This window comes from Galendromus occidentalis, unplaced genomic scaffold (genome assembly GCF_000255335.2).
Source record: "Galendromus occidentalis unplaced genomic scaffold, Mocc_1.1 scf7180000077512, whole genome shotgun sequence".
Lineage (NCBI taxonomy): Eukaryota > Metazoa > Arthropoda > Arachnida > Mesostigmata > Phytoseiidae > Galendromus > Galendromus occidentalis.
The window spans coordinates 403566-425554 of NW_003805500.1; the positions used below are offsets into that span (position 1 = coordinate 403566).

Below are 21989 nucleotides of genomic sequence, written 5' to 3' on the forward strand. Positions count from 1 at the left end.
TACCGGGGGAAGGCTCAGAAGCGGATGACCGCTTCGTAAAAATCGACGTACTGTATCCGGGCAGAAAATGAAGACACATTTACCTACGTACCTACCCAGACCGTATCTACCCTCATCTCGTACTACGGAGCACTCGACGAAGCGTCTCCACGCTCCTTCTCGATTATCTTACCCTCGGTTTGCATGATGAAGGCTCATCGGGTTCTCTGAAGGATTCCATCGTCACAATTATAGATCAAACATTCACATCAGAACATGAGACCAAACCTCGGACTCGCCTACATAAGCACATGACTCGGCAGCTGAACTGTTTATGAGGATTAACTCCGATCGAGGAAGTGAAACCCAAGCTGTTTGAATTGAGGCTGCTATTTAAGATGGTACGCTCAGCTTCACCGCAGTGGCCTTCTTGACCGTTGAATCATGAGGCTCTTCCTAGTGAGCAGTCTCTTGTTGATAGGCCTGGCCGCCACCGCGTTGGCCACGGTTCACGAGGATTTAGATAAGCTCTTCAAGAAAGACAAGGACGACGATTACGACGATGATGATTATGATGATGAGGCCTACCCACCGATCCGTAAGTTACTCTCACCGGAAATGCCCCTTCTGCCCCGATGCACTATAGCCATACTGGAGTACTCTTTCCTCCACAGTTCCCTTGTACGGCGGCGCAGCTTATGGAGGATACGCACCGCCATACGGCGCAGCAGACTATGGTGCTGCACCCTACGGACTTCCTGCATACGGTCTAGCGCCGGCTGGTTACGGCGCCGGTCTAACTCTGGTACCCTTGCCCGAGAAGAAACTCAAGAAACTCAAACCCAAGAAGGGCAAGAAGCTGAAAAAGACCAAGAAGACTTCTTTCATAACTGTGTACGCACCTCCGTACGGAGCACCACCACCCTACGGGGCGCCACCCCCACTAGTCGCTCCACCTCCCTACGGAGCGGCACCCGCCTATGGAGCGCCGCCCGCCTACGGGGCATTACCAGCGTACGCGGCGTTGCCAGCCTACGGAGCATTACCAGCCTACGGAGCGTTGCCAGCCTACGGAGCGTTGCCAGCCTACGGAGCATTGCCGGCCTACGGCGCACCACCAGCCTACGGCGCAGCACCGGCCTACGCACCAGCACCAGCACCAGCATACGCAGGAGGCTACGGTGGGTTGGCTTACGGCGGAGCTGCTTACGGAGGAGGCTACGGCGGAGACTCTTATGGAGCTCCTTATGGGGGCGACTATGACTCTTTCGGGGTCGCTAAGAGCTACCCGGCCAAAAGTAGCGCGTACGGAGCCGCGAAAGGCTACGGAGGGGGGTCGAAAAGCCACGCTGGTGGATCTTATAGTGGCGGCGCTGCGAAGTACGCCGGAGCGAGCTACTCCGGTAATGCAGCGAGTTACGGTAAATCGAGAGGGGGCGACGTCTATTTTCCCGTTGGGAGCTCGAAAATCATTCCCTATCGCTCCCTCGAGGTACTGAAGTGTCGACTTTTCTTCTAGGTGGAGCAGCGTACTGAGCCAGACATCGGGAAAATCATTTCGAAATTGAATAAACGTGGAAACTGTGAGAATATGAATGAGATCGCTCATAACTCAGGAGAATAGCAGGCGAAAACGCGCACCGTTTTTCGAGGAGAGACTCTTAACTTGAGCATTCCACATTGATCAGCTCCTCTGCTATAAAGATCACCGCGGGTTATTCGGGCTTTGCGCACAAATACAGACAACAAGCTTTTGACTGAGGGCGGACAGGGAATTTATTCGCCCCACCCCCTTCCCCTCTATTCCAGAACTTGGGCTCCGGGCGGAACTCCACAGAAATTGATGTGTTGTCTCTGCGAGATTTCCCTCCCAGAGAGTCTGCCATCCACAGGCATTTCGAAACGCATCCACTTCCAGGGGAACTTAGTTCGGGTATTTAGAGCGTTCGATCCGAGGGGGGGCGCAGGAGGTAGGTCCTCTCTTGTCTACTGGTTGAATGAAATCCACCGACTGAGCATGGGTTTTTGTCGCGATGTCAAAACTCGAGGTCAATCTCTCCTCGTTGAGTAGAAGTTCGAGCTCCCCGTTCTGACCTCAGGAAGGTACCTATCTCTGTCGAAAGCGAGAGCCTCGAAGTGCGAACTCGAGTTCGACCGCGAGGCCGAGATCCGATGGATTGATTGTCCCCTTTTTTGGAGGTAGAGTCGACTTAATGGCGACATGGCGTCTCTTCCCGGTACTCTTGACTCGGGGCCAGCAGGGTGATTTTCTTGATCGATCGCCCCGAGAGTCCGAACAAGACGTTGCTCCTGCAAGTGATTTCCTCCAATCTTCGAAATGCAATTCCTTCTTTGATATTCAAGAGTCCTCAACATCAATGCGGGAGGAGCAGGCGGCCAGGCTCTCTCCGTGTAAACAGAAGAGACCCTGAATTATCGTGTATGAGGAACCTTCATTGCACCTCTCCTTCTTCCCACTGCTCTCTTAGACTCGTCTTAGATTCTTGAGAGTCTCGATAGCCACTACTTTCGTATGTACATGAGCAGCCAGCCGAGACTCCGGCTCCAAGTGGAATGGGCCTCGCTGTTCGTTGTACGCGAGGTTGTTTATGCGCGGGACTTCGAGTAAAGGAATCCTCGAACGTCCCTTGCATACATTTCGAATGAACCAATTTCTTTAATCCTCGAATGATCTTGGATGTTTCTACATCATCTGAGGATATAATGTCATACCTTGCATATGGTGGAAAGGGTTGACAAGCGAATCTGCTTGCCACTCACCATGAATTGAACAGACACAGGCGTGTCGCCCGTGTGGTGAACGACATGAGGTGGATGCGTCGACTTGTGCCACTGTGCCTTATAAGTGCATTATCCCTGGTCTCTCTCATAGTTCTCTTGACACGTAACGTCGACTTCTTTGGAACTGGAACCGGAACGAGGAACCGTTCGTGGTCTATGGATTACCGAATCATCTTCGAACCCACGGTCTTCCGGGAGGACCGACCCGTCCTTTTCGTGGTCACATCAGCGCCTGGGAACTTCGGGAAACGGAACGCTATCCGAAGAACATGGGGTGGCTCACCCAGCGCACGCGTCCTCTACCTTCTTGGAGTATCTGCGAATCAGACCGAAGAAGAGGAGAGAAGAATCGAACTCGAAGCGAAAACTCACAACGACATCCTGCAGTTTGATTTCGAGGACAACTACAGGAACCTCACACTAAAGAGCTGCGCGCTCGTTATGTGGGTGTTCCGGAATGCTTGGCCAAAACGAAAAGTCGTAATAAAAGTGGATGACGACACTTGCGTCGACATGCCATTGTTATCACACATCCTCGGTGATTTCAAAGATGGAATCTATGGTGAGTACCGAGGAATGTCGAAACCGCTCCGATGCGTCTCTCCCGCCTGTACAAAATGGGGACTCACAAATGAGGAATATGAAGCGGCGTATTTCCCCCCGCATCTCCAGGGATCTTTCTACGTGATCGCGGAGAGCGCCGTCGCCAAATTGCATGAGTATCTTTTCACACCGCGATTCCTCTTCATCGAAGACGTCTATCTCACTGGTTTGGTGGCGCGCGCGGCAAATGTCTCGGTCCAGCCTATGCCGAGGGAAACTATAGTGAATCCGCTCCACGCGAGACTCGATTGGAAGAAGCAGAAGAATCTTGTGGCTCAGCATCAGTGTGACGAAAAGTTTCAACAAGAGTTTTGGCAGCACACTTCAGGGATTTGAGCGTTGGATGTGCCTGCTATTTCCAATTCTCTTGTAATTTTGGGCCCGGGAGGGGCATGGCGTATGTACATAAAGAAGATCCTGTGAAAAAAATAAGATGTGTCGTGTCTCAGTCTGGAATCAAACAATCCGAGCCTATGATATTCCTTCTGGACGAAATTCAGCTCTGGGGAAATATGGGATCCTCGAAAAATAGACGGTCGTGATCGCAATATTCGACCGCTGAAGTTGAGTTAAGACCGGCTCAAGTTTCCTCCGTATTTTCGAGAAGGCCCCCGGGGTAAAAGCGGCCTTATTTTTCGATCGGAATACGTATTGAAATCGGCGGGAACTTCTATTCCTCGATACGTCGCGGCATTCTCTCCGGACCATAATATATACTTCAAAATTGTCGATTATCTCTCCAAAAGCGGCGCCGGCGAATCGTTCCTGTGTCGGCTGAAAGCCACGACTTCTACACTGGAAACACGAGAGTGTAACTTGGAATTCTCGGAAAAATCGTCACGATATTCGACATGGATGCTTACGGAATCATAGCTCCGAATCTCCTCTTGTGGCGGATGCACGAATCCCGATATGTATTTCACAACACGATGACGGAGACAACATCAGCTTCGCCAGAGACGTCACAAAGTGGCTCCTGATTTTCTCGTCGAAGAGTCAAGGCTCCGAAGGAACAAATGAATACAAAGAGGGTTTCAATGATGAGAGTTATGCTATCCGAACACCTATGCTGAGCTCCATGTCTTCGCAAGCTCGGTCAGTCTCGGCCCAAATCTGCTCCGGGACGGCAAGCTACGCGTGGTCTTCGCGCTCGATTCCTGAAGTGCTCCATGTTGACCCCTTGGCAGTGGCGTATCTAGCCCAGACGGCGCCAGGGGAAACTGACGGAATGTGCGCCTGTCATCATCATCACTTCACTCGGAAAAACACACGCTCTTCCGACGATTTCCTCAAGTTGGGTTCGTCACATGGGTAGTCACAATCTACGTCATATGAAAACATGAAAATGCCGCTTGCCTCGCTTTAGTTGTGGCGAAAGATTGCATAACCGCGATTCTTCGTCCCTTTAAGTCCTGCCCCCGGGGACCCTTATCCACTTTGCCTCCCTCCCCCTAGGTCCGCCGCTGCCCCCTGGAGCTCGATGCAATTACTCGATTTCTCACAGGACCCGATGGACAGGGCTCCCCAGGGAGCCAGGGGGATTCACACAGCGATACAGTTCACGAGCCGCTGGACTACGTAATTCGCAGAAAGGGATGAACTGAACAGTCGAGGTTAGTATGGAGCCTGGAGAGAGTGCATCGTGATCTTCACGGAAGATATTTCAAGAGGCTTCCCGACTGTGGTACGACTCAAGGAATCAATGACGGAGCGGCCAACATAAATTGGTGGGGAAAAAAAATTGCGGCCTTCGATTCCAGACGATCCGACCAGCCTGCTCCCTCAAGGGAAGAACCAACGCATACATATAAATCCCTATGTTGCGACCGCGGGCATAACATTGACATTTCGGACATCGTGCGAGGGATGACTCGAAAAAAAAAATGCTGGGTCTCGCACTTTTAATCGCGGCGATCCGCCGTTAATCCATAATCGGCAGGGACAAAATCCATGAGAAGACTTGGGTGAGAACGAGAGCATGGACGGTCGCCGTGGACCTCACGATCAGAAGTGGTAGGATATTGTGGAAGATCGTTGGTGTGATGGCCACCCCTGCGAGTTTCGGAATCGTTGGACTTGCCGAGAATGCCTCCGCAATCATGCAATTCAGAGAGTCTGCGGAGAGATTCGTGTATTGCGTTCTAAGGTCGACGGCTCGGTTGTCTAGGTGGAGAATTCAGTGAAAGCTCCTCCGCAATCCCAGACGTTCCTGACTCCGGATCCGAACAATCCTCTCCCTCCACAATCCATTGATATCCGGTGGGTCATGTGGTGGACTTCAGCTCAGGGCTCGACACGGAAAATGGGATTGAATCGGGGAGGGAGAGCCCCGCTTCCATACCGCTCGGGCGATTTCTGGCGGGCTCGCAAAAGTTCTGCCCAGGCTGTGAACGGGCTCGTACTCGGAGAACCTCTACCCTGCGAAAAATCCAAAGACGATGATCCGGCTCCTATTCTCTCGAAAGGTGTCCCGGCTTGAAATTCTTGGGGGGAAAACACTGCAAGTAGACCGCTCAAATAGCCAGCATCACCATCGCTGGAACCTGGTCTCGCCGGGACCAGGCTCGAAAAGGAACGAGAGACAATGACGACATACCCCAGTTGATGTACGGCTTATTCGAAGCGTTGCGGACCGTGACGCTAATTGCTCCTGTTTCCCTTCAAACGAGTACAATCGACCCTTCTCGTATAAATCCGCCGGGATGTTAGGAAGATCACCCCATTCCAAGTCCGGATCATGTGCGGAAATGGAAAATCCACTGATAATGTTCCCGTCATCGATTTCGAAAGCCTGCTTTCTCAGCAGTGCCGTCACCTCAGGTTCTGAGTCATTGGGGAGACGTTTGACAGAATCCTTGAATCCGGCAATCGAGAGAGGATATCGATATCATCGACAGGAGATGGAACTAGAGTCTCCTCACGAGTCTGCGCCTAGGTCATACAGATAGTCCGAGGAGAGGGCACGGACGAAGACGAAGCCCCCCCTTCCCGGCCCCAGACGGATCTGGTCGAACGGCCCGCGAAGTTCTCCTTCCGCCGGATGCGGAACGTTTGCGATGGCCCTCAGGTTCGGATGCGACCCCTGGCAAAGAATCCACCGATCGGAAATGCCGACAATTGCGGCAACAATGACGGACAGCCAACGAAAGGTCGGTGTCTCGATGGAACCCCAATCCAATGTTTGACTCGGCTCGACGATCCAGGTGATCACTGCTGACGTCACAAACGTCCATGCTCGCGTCAACACGATTCGAATCATCAGTCAAGATGGGGGAGCTTACTGTGGACGTGAGATAAGGATCCCAACAGAAACGAGCACGGCGCCCCACCGAGATCATCATTCAGAGAGAGGAGCGGATTTCTGGACGAGCTTGAGCTCTGGACGCCGAGATGCAAACTGAATGGAATGAATAAACGGATCAATGACAACTAACCGAGGGCTTCTTCATCCGATAATCAGATTTTCGATTGATCTTCTTTTCTCATTCCGCGGATTAAGACCGCTTCCTCGTTCTCCCTATCGGACGGCTGTTGGGCACAGAGTATCTTAGACGGCGTCAGCTTCGACTCTCTTCTGAAGCAGACCAGACTTCTTTTCAGAAGACGTTTCAAACATCATAAGAACTGCTCTGATGCTGATTTCAGATACCGGAACCCTTCTGGTAAAGCCGCGAAGCATGCTGCCATGGATCGCGAAGATAGAAATCAAGGCAGATCCTTGCAGCATCAAGAGATGTGTGTAGGGAACTCACGAATCTACTCCCAAATCGGTCCGTGAGTTCTTGCGTGACAGCTGACGAACGCATTTCTGGACTCGCCTCGTTCCCTTTGGGATAATGAAAACCTTCAATAAAACGAGCAGTTTCGAGCTATCCTTCTTCAGACTCCCAAACGGCTCGACATCTGAAAGACAGCTGGAAGCCTTATTGAGGGGACTACGAAGCTCCGGCTCGCATGTGAGGGCATGACCACGGATGCGACTGGTTGCACGATCAGATCAGGAGAGCTCCTTGAATACGCGAGTGCTCTCTATCCGTTCTTCGGCTGACATGCTACGCTCGCGATCTGCATCTCGCGGCTCTAGATACCTCAGGTATTGACGATAAGCTTGTAAAGACGGATGTCACGGCTCATGTCGAATGAGCTCCCGGTTGCGGAGCCAGAATCCCAGACTGGTGTGGAAGGGATGGGAAAGATGGATGGTGGATCTATCATAAACATACTCCTTTGAATCGCTACTGACAGTGCCCGAAATACGGGGAGAGTATCTGCTTAAAATTTGCGTTCAAGCATTCGGTATTCGGGGTCAAATTAACCTAACCTCCGAAAAGCGGGAGCACCCATTCGAATATTATTTATCAAAGACTCGTCTCGATCAATTAACTAGGTAGTTTATTGGGCAGCGGTATCACGGTGAGCGTCAAGCTTTCCAGAAAGGTTTCATTGTGGGTTTCCTCAAGAACTCTCTGATATCGATTTTCGGCTTGCCGAAGTCCGTTCGCGTCCTCGTTTTTCCAAAGTAGTTGTTGAGCTCTTGCCACCTGTGGTCGGAAAAAATTGTTCGACTTCGACGAGTACAGGCAAACCCCCTCCGCTATATAGGTAATCTGAGACTGGGAAGCAATGGAGAGATTCCCGGCTCCCGGGAATGAGGATCAGGACGAGTATCCCCATCAGAAGAGACATGAGGAGATCTCTCGCACTCACCTCTCTCGCGGTGCATGTTCCTCTGTTTTAATGAGGCCCAATCTCTGAGCTTGATAAAGCGCCGAGGAAACGCGCCGGTGTTGCTTCAAGCAGAGCTTGGTGACCTGCGACGGCGCGAAAAATCCTTAGTCCAATCCACAGCTGATCATCACAGAGGTAAGTCGCTCATTGGAATGGACATACAACTATGAATTATGGCGACCGCTGGCGCTTCTCACCTCCATTGGTAGCATTTTGCCCTTGCTATCCATGAATTGAGAAAGGATTAGGACATCGTCATGCGTGACTCGGTCGATCCCCAATCGACACAAGGAGCAGCCCGGTTTCGTGGACGAGATCAGGTTTGCGGCATGGGGCGATTCCACGAATTCGCCTTTGATCACCGTTACTCCATCTTCCTGCCTTTCCACTATCCTCTTAGCATTCAATACTGCTGATGTTCCTAGGCTTCGCTGGGGACAACCGTGATGATTAGGTTTTCTTTTTGGAATTTTAGAAAGGATGAGACGCGCGGAGCACAGGGCCATGTTTATAGTGTGGTCGAACAGAGAGAAGTTTCCGCCAGTTAAGCATGTTCGGATCCGACATTTAAGAAGCGGGAACAGGGTGGAATCCTCGAATCGAACGGGAAGAAGGGGATCACATCTCTTAAGCCCCGGTTTTCGATCGGTTCCAAGCGTCCGTGTCTTAAGGAGATGAGACTTTTGGAGAAACAAGCCAGATACTTAAATGATAATCTGATGGGGTAACACCACAGATCGTACCACATATAGTATCAAGGGTGGACTGAAGTCACCACGAACGGTCAGGATCTTCTGCTGGACCTCTGAACATCTCTGGATGACGTTGAGAAGCAGCAGTAATGCACATAATGGTCCCCTCAGCTGATTAAGAAGTGTTTAAAACGATCTTCAAATGAGTCTCATCGAACTCCCAGCTGAAAAGGTTCGTTCCAAATAGGAGAATCTTTTCTGAGAATCCATATTCCCTCTGCCTTGAGAGACAGTCCTTCCGGAGTAGAAAGCGGAATCGGGCCTCTGAGCTCCAAACATTTCCTGAGTGTCGGCAGAGGAGATGCGGAGAAAAAAGCGCCAGGCTCCAAAACGCTATCATTGGGCGAGGGAGTGTGTTGGTAAATATTACGCAAAGAGCTACACGGAGCAAGGAGATCTAGTCCAGAATCCGTCGCGTTGATGGGCTAAGTTTAGTAGTGTACGCCCTTGAAGCGATCCGCTATATTCCGTGTTCACAATAATGACGAAGCTCAAAATGATAGTCAGACTGCCTTCAACATCCAGGCTGGCTGAAAATCAGGTACTCCATGCCAGCTGGCACTTGGGAAGCTTCTAGCTGATATACTTCGTGACTGCGCCTTAGATCACCCGACTGCGGAAGCAGCGGGCGCTTCTCCATGGCTTACCCCGGATGGTCCCCGATCTCCGGGAATCCGATTCAGTGAGATGCAATGAGTTCCCGGGGCCTGCTATAGGCCCCAACGGGAGCCCGTCCCGCTCCATCCCCGGCTGTGGTAGCCATCATCAATTCAGGCGGTCATGCAGGGGAGTGAGCCCGGGAGGAAAGGCAATGTGCTTCGGGCGGGTCTGATTTGTTTAATTCAATGGAGTGCAAGTGGAGTGAAATCGCGCATGTATTCCAGACGAAAATGGCGCCGACGGTCGAGAAGAAGTCATCGCCGAAAAACAAGAAACCGCGTCTCTCGGTGACAATCGAAATGCCTGAGGGCAATGATCGGTACGTAGATTCGAAGCTGGAATCCCCGCGAAACCTCGACGAGATGGCCAGAAATATGTGTCGACAAGTTGCAGAGCTCGGACCAATTTCTTCGTTTGCAGGTACTGTTGGAAGTGCCACAGCGAAGACGCTAATGTGCCTTGTACTACGTGTCAACGATCTTTCCATGAATACTGCGCGCCCGGTGATCAAGACCTCTATAGTCTCGTGTGCCCTGAGTGCATGGCAATTATACGTGCTGAAAAAGATAAACTCGAAGGCACCACAAAAGGACCGCTATCACGGGTTGACGTCGATCTGCTGGCGGAACTTTTGACGTTCGCCGTGAAAACCATCCGGCCGTACGCTCTCGACGTTTTCTACAAACCAGTCTCTTTAGAGGAGTATCCGGATTACAAGAATTTCGTCGTGAAACCCTTCGATCTTGAGCAACTGGAACAAAATGTCATCAGAAAAAAATACACTTGTGTCGAGCAATTCCTCGCGGACCTCAAGTGGATCTATCACAACTCGGTCGTTTACAATGGGCCTCAGAATCGCATCAGTTCTTCGGCGATGGCGATGTTGAAAGCCGCTGACAAGGAGGTTGATGAGATGACCCTGTGTCCTCAATGCTACCTGAGCATGAAGCGTACCAGCAGTAAGTTCATGAGTTTGATGTTCTCTCCGAGAATTTTGAGGGGTTGCTCCCTCGACCTTTCCAAACCCTGAAGTCTGAAATGGATGTTTCCTTCTCGCAGTCGGATACTACACCGAGCCATGTAGTCCACCCCACATAATTGTCTGGGCGAAAATCAGGGGCTTCCCTCATTGGCCAGCGAAAGTTATGAACGTCGACTCGGATCAAGCCGTCGTGAAGTTTTTCGGAGATCACAACAAGAGCTTAGTTTTGCTCTCCAACTGCACTTTACTCACAGTGAAACCTCCGGTGACACAGAAGAGCAAGAAGGGTTCCTACTGCAGTGCTATGGAAGAACTGGCCTCATACATCAAAAAGTAGGTTCCCGCCCCCAACCATACCCTTCTGCCGCTGGGATTCATCGATGGGTACTTGGAGTAGGGAAAAAATTCTAAGTTTGATTTTTGCTCTTGCAGATACCGCGAAAAGTTCAATGCGGAATTCCATTACGAGACAGAGCAGAAAAAATTGACGCGAGAGATGTTCGAAAGGCAAACCTTTGATGAGTTTCTGCCGGCACAGATCCCATTGCCTTCGGCGAAGAAGATCGTAGATGAAATTCCCGAAAAGAAGACAGAAGATGAGGACATGGGTAAAGATACGGCTGAAGAAGCCGAAGAATCTCGCATTGATACCGTCCTCATCTCCAGAGTTCCTGCATTGCTTGCCGAAGACGAAGAAGACAAAGATAGTGGGGTGAGTGACACTCAGTGAATATTCATGAGTAGGGTTGTGATTCCGTCGCGGGACGCGATTTTTCCGTACGGAGTTTCGAGCCATTCCCAATTGAGATACAATGGAGATCGCGACAAGTCGCGAATTCTGCGGCGGATTTCCGCGACGGATCAACGACCCTATCCACGTCGGAATCCGGAAATAGGCCTCCGCTCGTCGAATCGCCGTACTAAGCTCATTGTCTCCGGCAGACGGAAGAGCAGAATTCCATCCTGGAGAGCATTAAGAGAAAATTGAACTTGGATAAGAAATCTGACTCGACCGACGAAGACAAAGAAGAAGATAAAGAAGGTGTGGCAACCTCCCCGACTGTGAACGCTGCGAACGACCAAAGCGACAGAGCTGCTGCGCAGCCAACTGCCGAGAGTCCATTACCCCTGCCCCTGGGCGTGGATGACACCCCGAAATCTCCGGAACGAACAAATTGTGCAGAGGTCTCAAGCACGACCGCTGACACCGATCCACCAACCGTCATACCAAAGGTACGGTATTCGATTTCTCGTAGTTTAGTTCTTCCATGTGCCATCAAAATCGAATTCGACGATCAGCGTCGAGCGGTAATTCGGAGCGAATTAGAGGTTAGCGATGGAAGACGTAAGGCCTCCCTCCAACGTTTGCGAGAACTCTCTTGCTCTCAGGTGGCTAGCGGAGACACGTTCTTCGAGAAGTTGCGCCAGACTATCGAAGAATGTAAGGAGAAAGTTGGAGTCACGGAGTTAGCCAACTTGCCAGCTCCCAATGATGTGTACGACGAGTCGGATACCGATGTTTCGGACACGGAGCTGATGCCGTACCAACAGAAAGCCCTGGCTTCGCCAAAGAACGATGCCGACGCCTCAGAAATCACCGTTTGTAAGGTCGATTGCGCTGTACAAACCGAGAGGGAAGCCGTCGGTGCGGTAGATCCTTTCGACAAACGCCAGAACCAGGTACGTGGAGCGCAGGGAATTTTTCCAGCCTTCGTTTCCCGCCCATCGAATGAGCTAACTACGATGGCTCGAAAATCCAAAACGCTTCTGGAATCTGCTTTTCCCAGAGCCTTCTTGAGGCGCCCTTATTAGATATTCATGTGTCCTCGATTTGCAGGAAATGGTCGCTCGAGAAATAGCTCTTCTAAAACAGAAAATCAATATCAGAGAATTGATCACGCAAAGGACCATCTGGCAGACCAACACCAATCGAACTACGGAACTCATCAAAACGAAGCAATGGTGCTGTGTGTGCAAGGCGTTGGCCACGATGACCTGCTGCTGGAATACATCATATTGTTCACAAGCCTGCCAGAGCACACACTGGCCGCATCATATCAGACATTGTGAGCGTGCCCAACAAGGAGGTGAAGCAGGCTCGAGCTCGGCGAGCAGGAGTCAATGATTGCCATTTTCTTGTGCTCTTCGCTTGCTATCCGAAAAATGGAATGAGATGCCTTGAGAATATTTCTCCGTTTTGATCTGAGCGGAAGTGGCATCCGGGAGAAATCACCGCGCTCAGATAATTCCCTTCCGGGGAAATGCCGTAACGGGTCGTTGTTCTTAGACTAAAGACGCGCTTCCTGACGAACTTCCAGTAATTATTCAAATTTTACTGACTAGAGCGAATTGAATTCCCACGCCGGTGGTCGTCAGATTCGTGCCCCGGGGGAGCGACGCTCGATGGGACAACCTCGTATAGAGATTCGTCGCCGCTGTACATAGATGAAACTGAAATCATTCTATCATCGAATCGATCACGCCGTCTGGAACCAGCTCTCGATTGTCGAAGCAACGTGGTTATCCGCTGATTATTATTATTATTATTAACATAATTATTAAAATAGCGTTCGAATGGCTTGTGTCTGGACCGCCAACAACGTTGTGTCAGAAAGGATCTCATTATGACTGGAGAAACGGGAGGGGTGAAAACGGATTGCGATTCGATCTCCAGAGAATCGACTGTGCTGGCGCCGTCCGGCATTCCCACGCTGCGCGAGCGATGTGGTGGGGGTTCCGCGCGACCTACAAACGCTTGCGATAGCACGAGTTCGCTCTCGGGAGCTCTCGACTGGGAGACTCTGTTTTAAAACCTCCAAGCTAATATCCCAAGAAAAAAGTCAGGCGCTTGAACATCCCCATGGTTCGGCAGCTCTGCTCGACCCTTCTCCTCCGGATACCGCCGGGGTGTGCAAGAAGCAGAGGCAGAGTGCAAGACCGACGGTGCACTCGCGAGCCGTGTCCATGTGAAAGGCTTGACTTCAAAATCAATCGAATCGAACCTCAGAAGAGAGCGTAGTTGAAAAAATCCTTGCTCGAGTAATATGCATTAGGTAGAGAAACGAGTCCGCGCGGATCTCCCGCCGTCGGCGGGGATTTGCTGTGCGGCATCGGATCTAGAAACTGGGAAGGGAATCTGCTTCTCCTCAAATTCGTGTGTCTGAAGTTCTCACCAAATATAAGAAGATGCACACTGTCTTCGCCGGATCCCTTCCGAGTGTAAGCGAAGTTAAAGCGATGGGGATTAAAGTTTTCGGAACTCTCAGGGAGGATCTGGAGCTTGCAGGATACCTACAACATTTATATCTGTGGACACACATAAATGGGAAACGCATATACATTAATATATTTGTGGGCAATGTCGTATAGATGGATGCCGTGCAGTTCCGGTGAATGTTAGCCGTTGTGTTAGATGAAATTGTGTAATATCTATATGAAAGTTAAAACGAACGTACCGACACTAGCTCGGTGTCGGTGTAAATACTAGAAACTTCAGAGATTCATCTCGAGTAGGGATGCTCGCTTCCTAATGAATAATGAGTGGCGAATAAATCTGTTGAGGGGAAAATCCGCAGTCTTCGTTCATCCGAGAAGCTCCTCGAAACTCCTCCGTATGCGAGAAAGGCAACCGCAGGCGAAACTATTGCGAGGATTCAGATATCTCACGATTGCCCATAAAGATACATCCTCTCATTTGTCGGCATTTTTCTTTCCGAAAAGTACTCATTGGGATTCCCCGGTTCAATTCGCGGAGACTGCGGCGACGATGACGGCTGGTTCGTCCGAGGTGCCTACGTGACGATTCGGTGAGCGGAGGCTTTAGCGAGACTTCCAACAATTGGTAACGGCGAACCGCTCAAAGTACATCTCGCTCGTCTTCGCGCAGCGTCCATAGGTCAATGTCGAGAGAGGAAAGCGTGCGAAAGTTCTCATTAAACACGCCGCTGTGCAGCTACCATGGCGTTCGGTCAGTCAACCAGTTCCGCGTACGTCGACGGTGGGGAGACCGCGAGGGAACGACACGGAAAGAAGTGAGATAGGGCTTGCCGCACTAGATGCAGAAGCGTGTTCACCCGGAACAGCAGCAGCATCTAGTCGAACGAAACCTGTTCACTGCCAGCAGTTCCACTACACCGCCACTTCAAGAGTGGCCAGTCGCTATCGGCGCACAGCTGAGAATCTGCTCCGAGCTGAATTCGACCAGTTACGGGAGAAATCATGTCCTCAGTGAATCCGTTCGAGGCCAAGTGTCTGAAAACCATCGAGATCGGTGGCAAGCAGTTCAAATACTTCAGTCTCCCAGACCTGGGCGATGCAAGGTGAGATCAGATTGAAAAAAAATGTAGACAGGTCTCTGATTCGTGTCACTTGAATCCATTGGATGTAGCATCTCCGAGCGAGCCCGGTGGGGGAGGCTGATCGGTTTCGGTGTTCTATGTCGGAGTTTCTTGTCGTTTGGGACTTCTATCAGCTGTCAGAAAGTACCGGAATTTCGAAAAATTGTTTCGACCGTGCCGGCATGCTCAGGAAGGTAGAGGGGTCGATGACTTCATTGCTTTATCCTGATCCTCATGTGGAAGACCTGAGCCTGCCTTGCCATGGAAAGCCATGGTGAGCCGACGTGGAGTCGGCGTTCGACGATAAGAAGCTCCGGTCTTCCGCGACCGAGAAATGGAAGTGGTAGCCTTAGAGTGGAATCCGACCTGGCCATATCATTGAGCACTCACTCAGTGTTTCTAACATGTATCGCGACAGGAACACATGTCTGCAGAGTTCTAGTTCATATCGCTCGTTTGATCCTTCTGTTTTTCCTCGATCGCCTAAACTGTGGATGCGTGGCTATCCGCTCCGAGGAGGACAGGGAATGGAAGATTGTCGGCAGCGCACCGGGCGGAAATCGGAGTCGGCCCGTACAGTTGAAGAGCTCAGGATTCTCCACGGCAACTAGACGCGCTACGTGGCCGAGGATCTCCGAATCAAGATACAATTTCGTAGGTCTCGAGGTGAAGAAGGCTCAGGGTATGCGATACCCGTGGAGACCGGGAGAAATCCATTCTCGCTTCTGGTTTCGTTCCTGTCGTCCCGTTCCATCCTAGCCAATCTGTCCGATCCATGTCCCTTCGACGCTCATCGTGCGACAGAGAGAAGTCTCTGGGCGCAGCCGAAATTGAATGACGTCCGGAGTATCGACGCTCGATGACTAGATGCTTCCTCGAACGCTAACCGCGAACACTCGCACAGCGACATGCGGAAAATTATTGACGGAAGACCATTCCAGGTATGCCGACTTGCCATTCTCCATCCGAGTCCTGTTGGAGAGCGCCGTTCGGAATTGTGACAATTTCCACGTCAAGGAGAGCGATGTTCAGACGATTTTGGACTGGCATGCCAAACAGGAGGCCGGCGTTGAGATAGCCTTCAAACCCGCTCGCGTTTTGCTTCAGGTGGCCTAATAGAAAATTTTAGGATCTGCCATCGATACGAAGGGGCAACTCTGAGAATGCGAACCGCTGAAAAAAACGTTTGAGTAAAGTCGTGTTTTCGCCTCAGGATTTCACCGGGGTACCCGCTGTTGTGGACTTCGCCGCCATGAGAGACGCCGTCCAACGGCTAGGAGGCGACCCTCAAATAATCAATCCCATGTGCCCCACGGATCTCGTCATTGATCATTCGGTTCAGGTGGATTTTTCCACTGCACCCGGTAGGTTTCATGAGCCCGACTGACTCCGATGCGGATCGATTCGCGGACATATCCGCGAGCATAGAGCCGGAACACTCGAGCCGCTCAACGTAGTTCCCGTTACATTGCAGAATCACTCCAGAAAAACATGGATATGGAGTTTGAGAGAAATGAAGAACGCTTCAGTTTCTTGAAGTGGGGCTCCAAGGCTCTGAAGAACATGCTCATCATCCCCCCGGGCTCCGGAATCGTGCATCAAGTCAACTTGGAATATCTCGCGCGAGTAGTGTTCGCCAACGACGGAACGCTTTATCCCGATTCTCTTGTGGGAGCCGATTCTCACACTACCATGGTCAACGGTCTCGGGGTTGTCGGTTGGGGGGTGGGGGGCATAGAAGCGGAAGCCGTCATGCTGGGCCAGGCGATCTCGATGGTCCTCCCGAAGGTTGTCGGCTACAAACTGACGGGACAACTCAGTCCCCTCGCTACTTCGACAGATCTGGTGCTCACGATCACAAAACATCTCCGACAAGTCGGAGTGGTCGGAAAGTTCGTCGAATTCTTCGGTCCTGGAGTCAGTCAACTCTCGCTCGCAGACAGAGCCACTGTAGCGAATATGTGTCCGGAATACGGGGCGACGGTCGGCTTTTTCCCGGTCGACGAGAAGACCATCGACTATCTGAAGCAAACAGGTCGAGACGAGGAGAATGTGGCCCGCATCAAGGAGTACCTCAGAGCTCAAGGCATGTTCAGGAATTACAGTGCCGGAAAAGATCCCCTCTTCTCGCAGGTTGTCGAGCTCGATCTGCGCACCGTTGTCCCATCGCTCAGCGGCCCCAAACGACCGCAAGACCGCGTGGCTGTCTCGGTCATGAAGCGTGATTTTGAGGAATGTCTCGCCAACAACGTCGGCTTCAAGGGATTCGGCATCGCCGCCGATAAGATGACGACGACAGTGCCATTTATCTATGAAGGACGGGAGTACACCCTAAACCACGGTTCCGTCGTTCTGGCCGCCATAACGTCCTGCACGAACACCTCGAACCCGTCCGTGATGTTGGGAGCCGGCCTGCTCGCGAAAAAGGCCGTGGAGAAAGGCCTCACCGTTAAACCGTACATCAAAACCTCACTGTCTCCAGGATCCGGCGTAGTGACCTACTATCTCCGTGAGTCGGGAGTGACGCCTTTCCTGGAGAAACTCGGATTCAATATCGTGGGCTACGGCTGCATGACCTGTATCGGGAACTCGGGCCCCCTGCCCGAAAGCGTCACCGAGGCGATCGAGAAAGGCGATCTGGTCGCTTGTGGCATCCTCTCGGGCAACAGGAACTTCGAAGGCCGTGTCCATCCGTTCACCCGAGCGAACTATCTCGCCTCTCCCCTCCTGGTCGTCGCCTACGCCCTGGCCGGGACAGTGAGCATCGACTTTGAGAAAGATCCCATCGGCCAAGGATCAGACGGATCCGATGTTTTCCTCAGAGACATCTGGCCGTCTCGAGAAGAAATCCAGACGGTTGAACAGAAGCACGTGATTCCGAGAATGTTCAACGAGGTCTACGCGAAAATTCAGAACGGCTCGCCGCAATGGCAGGCTCTCACCGCATCGGAGAAGCTTCTCTATCCGTGGGACGATAAATCCACCTACATTAAACGGCCTCCCTTCTTCGATTCCATGGAGAAAACTCTCGCGCCGATTCAGAGCATCGCTAACGCTTACGTACTCGTGAATTTGCCGGACTCTGTCACGACGGATCACATATCGCCAGCCGGATCAATCTCGAGGAACAGTCCCGCCGCAAGGTACTTCATCCTCAACCATTCGTGATCGAGTTCTCATGGAGAGAGTTCGGGAGTTCCTGGCTGGAGGAGGAAATCGTCGAATCGTCAAACTCCTTTTTTTCTCTCCGCAGGTATCTATCGTCTCGCAATCTCAACCCGAGGGACTTCAACTCGTACGGGTCCCGCAGAGGTAATGACGACGTAATGTCTCGGGGGACCTTCGCTAATATTCGTCTCGTGAACCGTTTCTTGAAAAAACCGGGACCCCGTACAATTCATCTGCCATCGGGTGAGGAACTCGACATTTTCGACGCCGCAACACGCTACAAGGAGAACGGCGATCAGCTGATCATCCTCGCTGGGAAGGAATACGGCTCAGGTGAGTGTTTGGGATACTTCCGCCAACGAAATCTCGTATTGACCAAACATTGCTCTGCGAGATCGTTGGAGTTCCTCTTATTTTCGCTCTCGGTATGCGCCAGAACTGTTCGCTCTCGAGATTCTTATATTGTGGCTCTACGCTCTGAGCCGTCTTACTAAGCGTGCCATGTATCCAAAAGGTTCCTCACGTGACTGGGCCGCCAAGGGTCCGTACCTCTTGGGAGTTCGAGCTGTGATCGCGGAAAGCTACGAGCGAATCCATCGTTCCAATCTAATCGGCATGGGAATCGTCCCCCTACAATTCCTCGACGGTCAGAACGCGGAATCTCTTGGCCTCTCGGGCAAGGAACAATACACCATCGACTTGACAAAGGAATCGCTGGCGTCGCCTCGACAGATCGTCCAGGTCAAACTCAGCACCGGGTCGTCTTTCGAAGCGCAACTCTGCTTCTTCACCGAGGTCGAACTGGCCTATTTCAAAAACGGTGGAATCCTCCAATACGTTCTCCGGGAAATGCTCGCGAAGCATTGATGTCTTCTCTGACCATCGTACGGATCTACAAGTCTCTGAGGCTAAAATGATCGATTCTTCGGCCTCTTAGGAGCATTTCATTGAGAGAGAGAACCTCGTCGGATGGCTCAAATTGATACGAAATTCTGGTGTGCGGGTACTCTATAGCGGAAATTTATTGTTGTCAAGTGCCTTCCAAGTATTCATTTCTCGCCCTGTAGATGTCTCAATTCCCGGTATTCGAAGCTTGGTCCTACATGCGGAGTTTCGACATGATAGACACGCTGCATCGATTACATGAACTCTTGAATAAATGCGCGGGACTTTTATATTCACAACGACTCTTGTGCGACTCTTGTGGGTTCCCTTTCCCGGCCAGCGCGAGGGACGACCGGGACGGGGCTTTGAACTACAGGATAATCGGGTGCACTCGGGAGAGCTCCCATTCATCTTCAGGTGCTCCCCATCATCGAGATTACTCTTCGGGAATTTCATGGGACGCGGAACCGCACACTCCGAGTGCGAAAATAGTTCGACGAATCTTATGCGGCTGGATAACATCGAAGTCAGCGATCTGTCTGCGAATTTCGTCAACGAATTTCGTCAGCGAATTTCGTTCCCGATACTCTCTGGTACCCACGGAAGTCTCCGTGAACCCACTCGACCGTGCCTTAATCAAAATTTTCAGATAGATGAGATTCAAATGGGGTGATTTACATAGATATCTGCGGGTCGAGCTCAACATTGATGCGAGCCCGCTCCCTGACCACGCGAGGAACAAGTGAGCGCTTCGATAGCCGAGCCGGATCCCCTCGCCCACCATGATGATGACCTACTTCAGAGCATTCGCCACAACCGCACTGCATCATGAAGAAAACCATGAAAAGCTCCGATCACGTAAGCGTAGGCTATAGAATCCTGCTCACTCGTTCTCTCCGCATCCGTTTCCTTTACCCACGAACAGCCTGTCGCTGTTCTGGCTCACGCATAACGCGGAAGTTTGCCAGAGGTTCGACTTACGAGTTCTCCCCACTTCCCAAGTCTTCGACCCAAAGATTAGCGAATCATTCATGTTCGAGTGGATTGCAAACTCCGGCTTGCAATCTCGCATTTATTTCATTTCTGGCTCATTAACTTATGAAAAACCGAATAAATATACAATCTATTTACACAAAGCGACGGAGACTCGGGGGCCGCGATTGATCCAGATCGATGAGGATAATGAAATGAGATCGACAATGCGATGACGTCAAGACAAAATCTCGACGAGCGATGGATGAACAATGAATGCTTGACGATGATTCGATGGTTTCTGACGGTCGGAAGAACATCCCAAACGAAGTTCGTTCGAATCGACCGCCAGGGGCGGAAGGCGTGAGGTGATGAGAAATTTATCGCTGCGGCGACACCCTCGTCTCTAACCGGGATGACTTGTCGAAGGAATCAGCTTCGTAGACAGCTCAGAGATCTAACGCTAGCTTGCGTTTGCTGCTACTCCTACCAGAGAGAAAAGCTGATCAGCTGATGATGGTGATACGATGAAGTTGCGTGATTAGAGGCCTTTACTTCTTCGCCACTGCTTTCTTCGCTGCAGGTTTCTTCGCCTTCGGGGTAGCGGCCTTCTTGACGGCGGGCTTGGCGACCTTCTTGGGGGTAGCGGGCTTCTTGGCCACCTTAGGTTTCGCGGTGGCCTTCTTCTCAGCGACGGTCTTCTTGGGCTTGACAGCGGTCTTGGCCTTCACCGACTTCGGCTTGGCAGCTTTGACCTTCTTCACTCCTGCGGCTTTAGGCTTGGCGGCGGTGGCCGCTTTGGCTTTCGGCTTCTTGACAACGGGCTTCTTGGCATCGACGTTGATGCGGAAAGAGCCTGACGCGCCGGCTCCCTTCACTCGCTTGAGGGCACCGTTATCGGCTCCACGTTTGAGCGCGAGCTTGAGACGAGCCTGGGAAACCTTGTCGTCGCAGGTCTTGAAGTGAGCCTGGAGGTACTTCTGGATCGCTTGACGAGAAGATCCGTTGCGTTCCTTCAGGGTCTCGATGGCCTCCTTGATCATGTCCTGGTAGGAGGGGTGGCTGGAGGTCTTGGCGGGCTTCGCCTTGACAGCCTTCACCTTCTTGGGGGTCGCCTTCGGCGCAACGGCTACAGCGGCGTCAGACATTTTCAACTGCGTGGTTCGTAGGACCAGTAGATTCAGGAACTCTTTACTAGCGGAGCGCTGAACAGCGAATGAGCGCCGGCGCGCCAAGTCGGCTTATATAGGGAGAGGCGGCACCGCCGTGCGATGGCTCTCTCCCCGAACAGCTGACAACCGCCGTTTGTGTTTCCCATTTGTGTTTCTTGCTGGGATTGAGCCCAATTTTATATGGGAACTCAACTGTAGATTCCTCCCAAATCGGTCGCGAACTGTAGACGAAAGATCGACCTAGCTTGCGGCGGAGTCTCGAATGCCAGGCCATGATAGTTCTGCTAAAATTCTCGATATTTGCGGAATGACATTGCTAAGGAAAATAGAGTATGTCTCACAAAACTGTCTTAATTTTCATAGGTGGGCCGCCTAAAATCGCCGGAAACACACAAGCGGGCTTCCGAATGCCTGGAGAAGGCTTTTCATCCGTGAAAACTATAAAGACAACCGACGCTTTCGGAGTTTTTTCGAAAATTTTCGGGGCGGGAAGCACACTTTCCAAGGGGTCGCCATCTTGCGACCCGACTCCCTGTAAAACAGGGTAACTTAAATGTCTCGATATCTCGATCATTTCTGGGTAGATCTCTGAGATTCGAACTTCTATCGATTCGTGACGACTGTGCGAACATTTTGCACGCTCGTTCACGGAAAAGCGTCCGCTCGAGGCGAAGAAATCGCTGTTCGAAATTTTGATCGAATTCCCGGTGTGGGCTGCCTCGACGACGATCCGACCACTCGGCTCTGCTGAACGGAAAGATACGAGGCTTGGTTTCTGAGGTTTTCCTCGACGGATTTCAAAAATTTAAAGTGCTCAATATTCGCAGAAGCGTCCAGGAACCGTCGTGCTCGAATTTTGAGAGGATCCGCGCGGGCAAAGGCACGCAATCGGCTCCGAAAAAACTCTATGCGAGTTCCTGCGTGCGAGCGGGTCGGCCAAGCTTCCTCG

The 21989-nt window shown here is 51.6% G+C and overlaps 6 protein-coding genes across 7 annotated transcripts; 4 read left to right on the top strand and 2 right to left on the bottom strand.

Moving 5' to 3' along the window:
- The first annotated feature begins 397 nt into the window (after positions 1 to 397).
- LOC100905350 (adhesive plaque matrix protein) lies at positions 398 to 1574 on the top strand. 2 transcript variants are annotated; one of them, XM_003747059.1, is made up of 3 exons: positions 398 to 577; positions 654 to 1400; positions 1499 to 1574. In XM_003747059.1, the coding sequence occupies exons 1-3, from the start codon at positions 424 to 426 to the stop codon at positions 1513 to 1515; spliced, it is 918 nt and encodes a 305-aa protein (XP_003747107.1). In that variant the 5' UTR covers positions 398 to 423; the 3' UTR covers positions 1516 to 1574. The 2 variants fall into 2 exon arrangements, with proteins under 2 accessions (XP_003747107.1, XP_018496454.1); XM_018640938.1 differs by having other exon boundaries at positions 654 to 1566.
- A 1231-nt stretch (positions 1575 to 2805) lies between these two features.
- Positions 2806 to 3720, top strand: LOC100903906 (beta-1,3-galactosyltransferase bre-2-like). Its single transcript, XM_003747129.1, has one exon. It carries the CDS (start codon positions 2806 to 2808, stop codon positions 3718 to 3720), a length of 915 nt encoding a protein of 304 aa, XP_003747177.1.
- Positions 3721 to 7761: 4041 nt separating this feature from the next.
- Positions 7762 to 8623, bottom strand: mRpS18A (mitochondrial ribosomal protein S18A). The gene is made up of 3 exons (XM_003747060.1): positions 8310 to 8623; positions 8092 to 8195; positions 7762 to 7925 (listed from the first exon to the last, which is right to left on the bottom strand). The coding sequence occupies exons 1-3, from the start codon at positions 8616 to 8618 to the stop codon at positions 7805 to 7807; spliced, it is 534 nt and encodes a 177-aa protein (XP_003747108.1). The 5' UTR covers positions 8619 to 8623; the 3' UTR covers positions 7762 to 7804.
- A 642-nt stretch (positions 8624 to 9265) lies between these two features.
- LOC100904055 (protein kinase C-binding protein 1) lies at positions 9266 to 12631 on the top strand. Its single transcript, XM_003747130.1, has 8 exons — positions 9266 to 9405; positions 9749 to 9843; positions 9945 to 10483; positions 10584 to 10839; positions 10939 to 11218; positions 11449 to 11739; positions 11896 to 12186; positions 12344 to 12631. Exons 1-8 carry the CDS (start codon positions 9346 to 9348, stop codon positions 12629 to 12631), a joined length of 2100 nt encoding a protein of 699 aa, XP_003747178.1. The 5' UTR covers positions 9266 to 9345.
- A 2002-nt stretch (positions 12632 to 14633) lies between these two features.
- On the top strand, positions 14634 to 19185 carry LOC100905642 (cytoplasmic aconitate hydratase). Its single transcript, XM_003747061.2, has 6 exons — positions 14634 to 14825; positions 15785 to 15950; positions 16057 to 16207; positions 16318 to 17986; positions 18097 to 18344; positions 18526 to 19185. Exons 1-6 carry the CDS (start codon positions 14725 to 14727, stop codon positions 18876 to 18878), a joined length of 2688 nt encoding a protein of 895 aa, XP_003747109.1. The 5' UTR covers positions 14634 to 14724; the 3' UTR covers positions 18879 to 19185.
- Positions 19186 to 19928: 743 nt separating this feature from the next.
- Positions 19929 to 21080, bottom strand: LOC100905789 (histone H1-delta). The gene has a single exon (XM_003747062.2). It carries the CDS (start codon positions 21014 to 21016, stop codon positions 20420 to 20422), a length of 597 nt encoding a protein of 198 aa, XP_003747110.1. The 5' UTR covers positions 21017 to 21080; the 3' UTR covers positions 19929 to 20419.
- Positions 21081 to 21989: the final 909 nt, after the last annotated feature.